This window comes from Thermothelomyces heterothallicus (genome assembly GCF_042370625.1).
Source record: "Thermothelomyces heterothallicus CBS 202.75 unplaced genomic scaffold P884_scaffold_48, whole genome shotgun sequence".
Lineage (NCBI taxonomy): Eukaryota > Fungi > Ascomycota > Sordariomycetes > Sordariales > Chaetomiaceae > Thermothelomyces > Thermothelomyces heterothallicus.
In genome coordinates this window covers 76,755-85,637 of record NW_027192609.1, presented here as the reverse complement: position 1 = coordinate 85,637, position 8,883 = coordinate 76,755, and the positions used below count along the sequence as shown (strand labels likewise).

General features: G+C 54.4%; 4 protein-coding genes across 4 annotated transcripts; all 4 read left to right on the top strand.

Annotated features, from left to right (window-relative positions):
* Nucleotides 1-569: 569 nt before the first annotated feature.
* Nucleotides 570-2,633, top strand: P884DRAFT_252761 (ribonuclease H-like domain-containing protein). Its single transcript, XM_069440745.1, has 3 exons — nucleotides 570-1,218; nucleotides 1,277-1,730; nucleotides 1,802-2,633. Exons 1-3 carry the CDS (start codon nucleotides 1,041-1,043, stop codon nucleotides 2,151-2,153), a joined length of 984 nt encoding a protein of 327 aa, XP_069293221.1. The 5' UTR covers nucleotides 570-1,040; the 3' UTR covers nucleotides 2,154-2,633.
* A 941-nt stretch (nucleotides 2,634-3,574) lies between these two features.
* On the top strand, nucleotides 3,575-4,154 carry P884DRAFT_303856 (uncharacterized protein; the record flags this gene model as incomplete). The annotated part of the gene is made up of 2 exons (XM_069445058.1): nucleotides 3,575-3,900; nucleotides 3,989-4,154. The coding sequence occupies 2 exons, from the start codon at nucleotides 3,575-3,577 to the stop codon at nucleotides 4,152-4,154; spliced, it is 492 nt and encodes a 163-aa protein (XP_069293220.1).
* A 582-nt stretch (nucleotides 4,155-4,736) lies between these two features.
* P884DRAFT_213228 (class II aldolase and Adducin N-terminal domain-containing protein) lies at nucleotides 4,737-5,814 on the top strand (the record flags this gene model as incomplete). The annotated part of the gene is made up of 3 exons (XM_069439200.1): nucleotides 4,737-5,115; nucleotides 5,186-5,332; nucleotides 5,441-5,814. 3 exons carry the CDS (start codon nucleotides 4,737-4,739, stop codon nucleotides 5,812-5,814), a joined length of 900 nt encoding a protein of 299 aa, XP_069293219.1.
* Nucleotides 5,815-6,821: 1,007 nt separating this feature from the next.
* On the top strand, nucleotides 6,822-8,629 carry P884DRAFT_281377 (P-loop containing nucleoside triphosphate hydrolase protein; the record flags this gene model as incomplete). The annotated part of the gene is made up of 2 exons (XM_069443541.1): nucleotides 6,822-8,459; nucleotides 8,513-8,629. The coding sequence occupies 2 exons, from the start codon at nucleotides 6,822-6,824 to the stop codon at nucleotides 8,627-8,629; spliced, it is 1,755 nt and encodes a 584-aa protein (XP_069293218.1).
* Nucleotides 8,630-8,883: the final 254 nt, after the last annotated feature.

Sequence of the window (8,883 nt, the reverse complement as noted above, 5' to 3'; positions counted from 1 at the left end):
GGCGGGGGAAGCGCCTCGTCGTTTATAAGATCGCAAATGGAAAGAAAGCACAGGATTCCAATTTGACTGGCGCAGCAAAAAAGAATGGTGCTCGCTGCGGCATCGCAGTATTCTGGGTATAATAAGGCCTTTGTTCAAGCTGGCTCCGGGCATGAAAAATGAGTGGAATGAGCTCAGTCGAAGGCATGCCAACTCCCCGTTATTTGGATAGCGGAAGGGCATGTGAACGAAACCAAAGATGGATGGATATGAGACATGCAGATTTCAACAGGACCTTTGTGGTTGTTATCCCCGCGGCACGACCTTCAGGTTCGCATCTTACCGGCCTTTCTTCAACCAGTGCTGATCTTCCACTACACTACCAGACAAGCCAAATAAAACTTCCTGAAACTTATTTAATGAAGAGGCGGTTTGTTCGCTCCATGTGCTGATCTGCGCTGCCCGCTGAACAAAGGTCTGGACCCTCAAAGGTTGCGAAGCCTTGGAGTGGAGAGGCTGATGGGGGCGTAGTGGGGCGATGGCGAATCATTGGCCTTCCTTTGTGGCCGCAGGGTCTATCTTATCGCGGCATGGAGCGGAATTGTCGCGCTCCATCGCAGCCGACTTCTGGAAGCCATTCGGATCCCCTCAGTACACGGCAAGCAAAGCACAGGCTGGTATCGCTCGCACCGCGAATTTCCACGAGCTCTTGCTCTCTCTCTCACTCACACACACTCTCTCTATCCATACAGGCTTTCCCTTGACGCAGCAAAAATACGAGGATTTTGCGCCTCCGGGTTTGGCACCAAGTGACAAAGATGCGGTCTATTTGACCCGTGCAGCAGCTACCCCTCTCCTGTCTCTGCCGCCTCGCCGACAAAGCCGCTGCGCCCCTCGCGAGGGCATCCGACACCACGGCCACTCGCACGCTCGTCCGGTTCCCTCGCCATCACAATAGGCTCGGTCGCCCCGAAATCTGGGCCCGCCAGCAGCTTCTGCCAATCAGAGTCATCGGGCTGATCGTCTCCGCTGCAGCTCGTCTCGCGGCGCCTATTGTGAGCATGCCCTCCTCTGGCAAGAAGGTTGCGTCGACCGCGACCGCCGAACCGCCGTCAAAGAAACGCAAGCTCGACGCGACAGAGCAAAAGTACTACGCCGTCCGCGCCGGCTTCAAGCCCGGCGTCTACACTACCTGGGCCATCTGCCAACAGCAAATAACCGGTTTCAAGGGAGCTCAGTGTGCGTAGCATTCGCCCGTACTTGCCACGAATGCCTAGCTAATTGGTATCGCTTTTAGTCAAGTCTTTCCTCAATTACGAAGATGCTTCGGCGTTCGCTGCCGGCCGCGACCCTCCTTCCGCAAGCAGCGAGAGCAAGCCGCCGCGGTTCTACGGCGTCGCGGTGGGACGCAAGCCGGGTGTGTACACGGACTGGTCGGCTGCACAGGAGGCGATTGTAGGATGGAAGGGGCCCAAGTTCAAAAAGTTCGACACACGGGCGGAAGCCGAGGCGTTTGTGCGCTCCTACAGCGCCTCGGGTCGGGGGGCAACGTCTACTGCTGCTTCCGAAACGGAGCAGGACGGGGTCGATTCGGTTGAAGAACCGCCTCGTAAGAGAGCGAGGGCAACCTCGAAACCGGAAAATACGCAGACTGGCGTGGTCGTCATCTACACAGATGGGAGCAGCCTAGGAAACGGCCGGCTAGGCGCAACCGCTGGTGTCGGGGTCTACTTTGGTCCTGGCGATCCCAGGTATGTTCTGCCATCAACACCGCACCAGCGCCCGGCCTTGACGTGTGCTGACGAATATGGTCTCGTGTAAGAAATATTTCCGAGCGCCTGAAAGGCGAGACACAAACCAACCAGCGAGCCGAGCTCACAGCCATCCTCCGCGCCCTCGAGACTGTCGATCTCACACAAGACGTAGAGATCCGCACCGACAGCAAGTACGCTATCCAGTGCGTTACCGAGTGGTACATCAACTGGGAGCGCAATGGCTGGATGACCCGTGCCGGACCCGTCAAGAATCAGGATCTCGTCCAGCTGGTCCGGGACAAGCTCGATGAGAGGGAAGCCAAGGGTGGCCGCACGCAGTTCATCTGGGTCAAAGGACACGACACGGACCAGGGTAATATCGCTGCGGATCGGTTGGCGGTTGAGGGCGCACAGAAGTGATACCCTTCGATGCTGGGGCGCGGGGCGTTTTATTGGGAGTTGGCGTGCTTTTTCTGACCCAACAACACTATGAGCCATCGGCGGGTTGCATCTTACAGTGAGCGTTCATTTTATCGGATCGGCGTTTATCCTATGGTCAGTTCGCACTCGACTCGTCCTGGCACCCAAGCAGGGCCGATCGAAAGATTTCCTAGCTTTGCTTACGTATGTACCTATGCATTCCTCAACAAGCTTGATGGGCAGTCGACCGCATGAGCTTTCGCCTCGAAACCCATCATCTTCTCCATGAAGTTGCAGCCACGGAAGCAAAGACTTTGGATGGAGAAATGGGTCATGTCCTCTCTAACGAAGGATCCTAGATGAGCAGTGTTAGATGAATCTTGAGGTTATGCGGAAGATCCTGCATGGTTTTAAGCTTTGTCTGGGCGCGGATTAGAACGTTAATTAACCTTCACACAGATGACAAGCCAGTGCTCTGCCGTTACGGACCTTCAGCGTCTTATCACGGTTTTGGTGGCCGGTAACAATGGCACAGAAGAATGCCCCTCCCTTCCTCTTACTTATGTAAGAAGGGTGATGACTATGGGAGAAAAGGAAATCAGAGAATAGAGGAGGTGGGTGTATAATAATATTCAAGCAAACTAAAGCATGCTATGCTGTTGGGAATAGGCGCCACATCGGTTCCTGATAAGGCCGAATCAACTCGAGTAATAATGTTCTTGACCTTAGTCGGATCACTGGGCCCCTATTCGTTCCCAGCCTTCTCGCCACTCGGCGGGTGGGGGCAGCCCGATGATCGAACGCATCCCCGTATATAAAATAAAGCTCTCTGTTCCCCTCACCCACCGCTGTCGAAAGTTGGTACCTGATGAGATCTGCATCCTGTTGAGGGAGGCAGCAATAACATAAAGAGGTGGGTTGAGGTGTGATCCAGAGCAGGTTTACCCGGCAATACTTCGACCTGTCTGTGAACATAGCCTCACTGTATATCGCTCGGTCATAGTGGTGCGACTTTGGAGCTCCTGATGGATGTTTTGGATACTGTGTGTTTGGTAGCAAATGATAGGTCCAGACCGTGGCTACCTAGCTTTCCATGATCAATAATAATGGAATCGAGAACTGGCTATTGTCCACTGGGAGATTCCGTCCGATGCCAGGCCCCTGCGTCACAGCCAGTCGCTGGTGGAAAGACCCCGACCTGCCCCCCAAGTGTCAATGTCAGCTATACGTCATGAGATACGTTCGCGGGGTTCGAGCCACAAGGGGCTACTTTATATGTCACCAGTTGCCGACCTGACCTCGTGAGCGTTTCAATAACCTCGCCAAACTCAATACCTTGCTTTACCAGGTAGCTAGCTAATTTACCAAGGCTTACGTCAATACACACTCACTCACCCAAAGCTTATTAAACCACAGTCGACATGCTCCTCCCAAAGCAGGCTGGAGTCAACCTCCGGGCCCTCTCGCGGGCGACCCGGTGCCTGTCAACCACGGCCGCCCGTCCTTGGGCAACTCCGACAAGTCAATACCCGCCCAGTGAGCAACGGAGCGGGAGCGGCGGCGGCACGCCGGTGGACGACATCGACCTGGTCTTTGACTACCCCACCGAAGGCCAGACCAGTCATCAAAAGCAGCCCCTGGAATCGCAAGGGCTCGACTACCACTCGGCCCTGCCGCGCCGCCCCAAGGCCGAGAACCTGGCGGGAAAGATGGGCAAGGAGATGGGTGACACTGACAGCTACGTCAAGTACGCTGGCTGCTTAATTAAAACGCAGTTTGCGATGTCCGGGGAGAGTTGAGTGGACGTGGCTGACCTCTTTTGCCAAACAAAATAGGTATAGATACATCGGCCTCGGCGCCCTTGGCCTGGCCGGCCTGTACATGATGATGCGGCGGACAAACTCCAAACCCGCAAGTAATAACATGACGAAGCCGGGAGACTCGGCCGCGCAGAAGTCCGCGGATATTAAGATGGAGAGGATGCTCGGGCGCGGTAGGTAATCGACTAAGTCGGGCACGGCTCGATACAGGTGCGATGGGAGCACGGGGGGGTTTCGAGGCCAATGGGACGTTGGCAAAGACGAGACAGATTGTTCCTAGCTTCGCCTTTTTGCAGTCCTTACGTTGGAGAGAAGGTGATTTGCCCTTCGATATAGTAATTCTTACAGCACATGAACCATCTTGATTCTTCAATGTTCATCCGATGATCAGGAAGGCAGTATTAACTATGAGACCATAATTGCGACAGACCTGCTATTATTAAGTTGTTGTTCCGGGGGGTTACTTGGTTGTTTCTTGCTTCCTATCAACCAGTGTGAAAATGTCTGGTAGTAGGTGCAGGTCGCATTTAATTACTGGTGTCCTAGAAAGTCGGCTCTCAGCCACGCATCCCGAGTCCTTAACAAGGCATGGTCATGCGTAACCCAATCTTGCTTGCTCTTCTCGAGAGTCGTTCCCTCGGTACCTTCTAGAAGCCTAACACGATAGATTTCTTCCCAAGCAGCATTCCGCAAAGATCTTGACATAACTATTATTAACCATTCAGATGCTGTTTGTAACACCCGACTCGTCCTCGGTTTCAAGATGGTTTCGGCAAACATCACCCGGTTGCTGGCCACCTACATCGATGCCTTACACATCCTTCATTACCACGAAGTCTTGGACGGCTACGGTCATCTATCGGTCCGGAACCCTTATAACCCACACACCTTCTTCATGATGCGCCAGATAGCGCCAGCCTTAGTTTCTGGGCCTGAAGACATTGGCGAGTATCGTATTATGGACGCTGAACCGGTTAACCCTGGTGCTCCAGGGGCACCGTCCGAGCGCTACATTCATAGCGAGGTCCTCAAACGATACCCTGGTATCAATGTTGCGTTGCATGGGCACCCAGAGGAGCTCATCGCGTACAGCATCAGCAACGTCCCCTTGCGACCTGTGATTCATATGGCCCCGTTCCTTGGTATGGGGTCTCAGCTGACAAGAAAGATTACTCGAACCAAAGTTGACCCGTTGATTAATATGATAATTAGGCAAAGAAGTGCCCGTATTCAACATCACAGAACATTATCTTCCGAACGACACACGGGACTTTCTGGTGCGCGATCAGCGCCTCGGTTCTGCGCTCGCAGCGCTATTCGACTCGCCCACGCCATGCGGCATCGGGAGCAGCGTACAGAGTCACCACGGTGATCAAGATGCGGCAGACCATGGAAGCGCTAGTCGCCGTGGTACAACTCTAGGATCCAGTCGCCATCTCAGTGACGATCACGGCGACGATTACGGAGTCTGCTGCAACGACCGCAACGATGTCGGAAACGACCATTCCGGCTATTCCAATGACGGCGCGGACTATCCTACGCACAACATCGTACTCATGCAATCCCACGGATTTACTGCCGTGGCAACCGACATCAGGATAGCCACATACGAGGGGATCTACGCCGTGGTCAACGCCAGAGTCCAGGCGGAAGCGCTCAAGATCCAGCACGCCTATCACGCCAACCAGCCCCACGATGGCAATGACTGGGTTGTGTACCTGAATGAACGGCAGATTAGAGATAGCTGGGAAACAGAGATTAATATACTCGAGAAGCCCTGGGAAATGTGGGTGAGGGAGGTCAAGGTTAACCCTCTGTATGTTAATGAGTTAGATTCTTGATACGGAAGCCCGCCATGGGATGAGGAGGAACAGGGTGAAAAGATCAGAGTTTGACTCGGGGGACTGTCTCCGAAAAGATGAACCCCGGGAGCTGGAAAAGAAAGTATACCTAGGGCGATGGAATTCTTATTCACGACAAGATATAATATAGTACAGTATTACGCTTTGACTTGTCACGGGCCGTGACACTGCGCGGATGGTAATTATGTACATATATACCTAAGTACAGTACATACCATGGGTAATTAGTGTAACAGGGAGGCGGGAGACACTAGTGCTGCGGTGGCAGCGAATGAAGCTGCCTCGATGATGTTGTCACGACGGTCTGCCTGTTAATTACTTGATTTGACTTTCCTTCAGAAATCATTAAAAAAATCGAAATACTGTTCAAACACCTTCAGAATCGTTTCTTGCAGGCTCCTCGCCAAACCAGCATCATCGAGTCGCATCGATCCATTCAGACTAGAGTTCAAATGTCGCCGTATTGCCTGATTGATACTCGCCATAGACCGAGGCACAGTGATGCAGTACGTGTCTACGGACGCGTCCATCATGTAAGGTTAGATAAGATAAGCCCTATAGAGCCTGCAAACGGTGGGTTCTTTGTGCCTATCCTCTTCTTATATGTACTAGAACCACAGGGCTAGCAAACGTAGGTAGAAGATATCGATCTTTTGAACTATTTTGAATACTACAACCAGACCTCCATCACACAGGTTCAGGCTGTATGCTCTGTCTTTTGAAGCCGACCTCTGTACAGGCAGGCTGCAACTCTTCAGATGGGGAAGTATTCGTGCGTTTTTATGTAGTTAGTCGTGAACGTGGTGGGGCAGGCACAGCGGGATCGACAGGGCCAACGGCTTATCGATAAGAAGATTGCGAAATTCCCGCCAAAATTTCCCGCCCGCTCTCTTCGCGGCCAATATTTTCTGCCCATGTTCGCGATCACTTGCAGGTTCTGTATTTCACCTTGACGGATCGTTCCCCTGCATCTGCACCCTGTAACCATGTCGGTCGGAACGAAGCACCCCCGCAGCGAAGGGGAAGATCAAGACGCCCGCCTGGCCAAGAAAGCAAAGACGGACGAGAATGCGCAAACCACGACCGACAGTGACCCTTCTGCGGTGAAGATTGAGAAGAAGAAGAAGAAGAAGAAGGAGAAGAAAGAGAAGAAGGACAAAAAGGAGAAGAAGGAAAAGAAGGATAAGGAGGAGAAAAAGGAAAAGAAAGCGAGGGAGGATCAATCCGAAGAGGATATCGGGGTGCAACAGAGCGGTGATAGCGTTGAGGTGGATTCCGAGGACAGGCCCGCGAAGAAGGATAAGAAGAAGAAGAAAGATAAGAAAGATAAGAAGGACAAGAGGGATGAAGAGACGTCTAATGTCCCAGAAGAGTTGGCGCCGACCCCGACCGAGCAGAACGGAGGGTCCAATGGCACCGATGCCACGCCCAACAAGAGCCCAGTCCAGCGCAACGGGGCCACCTACACTTACCAGCAAACTGAGGCCCTTCATGCCGTTCCGGAGACAGAGATCCAGGAGTATTTGAAGAAGCACGAAATCTCCATTTCCGACCCATCCGACGCCAAGCTTCGCCCCGTCATTCAGTTCTCGCACCTCCCCAGCTCGACCCTGCTCTCTGAGAACCCGTTCGCCTCCTTTACCGCCCCGACCCCGATCCAGGCGGCCTCGTGGCCCTTTGCGCTCTCCGGTCGCGACGTCATCGGGATTGCCGAGACGGGTTCAGGCAAGACCATGGCCTTCTCCCTGCCGTGCGTCGAGGCCCTCGCATCCCGCCCGAGGCCGAAACATTCCAAGGGCGGCAAGACAGCCTGCGCCCGCGCCGTGGTTGTGTCGCCGACCCGTGAGCTCGCCATGCAGACGCACGCCGCCATGTCGTCGCTGGCCTCGCTCGTCGGCCTGTCCGCCGTGTGCCTCTACGGCGGCGCGTCCAAAGACGAGCAGCGCGCGCTGCTGCGCAAGAAAAGCGGAGCCGACATCATTGTCGCGACACCTGGGCGGTTGAAGGACTTCCTCTCGGAGGGCTGCGTATCGCTGTCCGACGTCATGTTCGCCGTGCTCGATGAAGCCGACCGCATGCTCGACAAGGGCTTCGAGGAGGATATCAAGCTCATTCTCGGCAGCTGCCCGCCGCGTGAGAAGCGCCAGACGCTCATGTTTACGGCCACGTGGCCGATGAGCGTGCGCGGGCTTGCCGAGGGCTTCATGGTCGACCCCGTCAAGGTGACGATTGGCAACCGTACCCGCGCGGGCGACGAGAACGGAGGGGGCAGCGGGTCGACCGAGTTGCAGGCCAACACCCGCATCGAGCAGAAGGTCGAGGTGGTCGATCCCAATGCTAAGGAGCAGCGGCTTCTCGAGTTGCTCAGGGAGGCGCAGAAGGGGAGCGGCAAGAACGACAGGATATTGGTCTTCTGCCTCTACAAGAAGGAGGCTGTCCGCGTGGAGCAGTTCTTGGAGAGGAGGGGCATCCGGGTGGCGAGCATCCACGGCGACCTGCGGCAAGATCAGCGGACGCGCAGCCTTGAGGCGTTCAAGTCCGGCAAGACGACCGTCTTGGTTGCGACCGATGTTGCCGCGCGTGGCCTAGATATTCCCGAGGTCAAGCTGGTCATCAATGTTACGGTATGTTACCGCTCACGGCATGTCCGAAGTCGGGAAGCTAACCGGGTTCAAAGTTCCCTCTCACCATCGAAGACTATGTCCATCGCATTGGGCGAACCGGACGAGCCGGCAAATTCGGCAAGGCCATTACCCTGTTCACCCAGCACGATAAGGCGCACTCTGGCTCGTAAGTACCATACCGTACTTGCCAAACCTCGCGCTGGTTCCAGTACTAACTTCTTACCTAAAAGGCTTATCAACATCCTGAGGGGCGCTAATCAGCCAGTCCCGGAGGAGTTGCTGAAGTTTGGTACGACGGTCAAGAAGAAGGCCCATGAGTCTTACGGTGCCTTCTTCAAAGACGTGGACATGAGCAAGAAGGGGACCAAGATCACGTTTGATTAGACTATTAGACCGGGCTTGCGAGGCGTTTGACGAATGATTT

Excerpts from the sequence above, each read along its gene's own strand:
- P884DRAFT_252761 (XM_069440745.1), top strand. The coding sequence starts at position 1,041 with ATGCCCTCCTCTGGCAAGAAGGTTGCGTCGACCGCGACCGCCGAACCG. Across the intron at positions 1,219-1,276 it reads CGGTTTCAAGGGAGCTCAGT|TCAAGTCTTTCCTCAATTAC; the intron begins GTGCGTAGCATT and ends TATCGCTTTTAG. Across the intron at positions 1,731-1,801 it reads TTTGGTCCTGGCGATCCCAG|AAATATTTCCGAGCGCCTGA; the intron begins GTATGTTCTGCC and ends GTCTCGTGTAAG.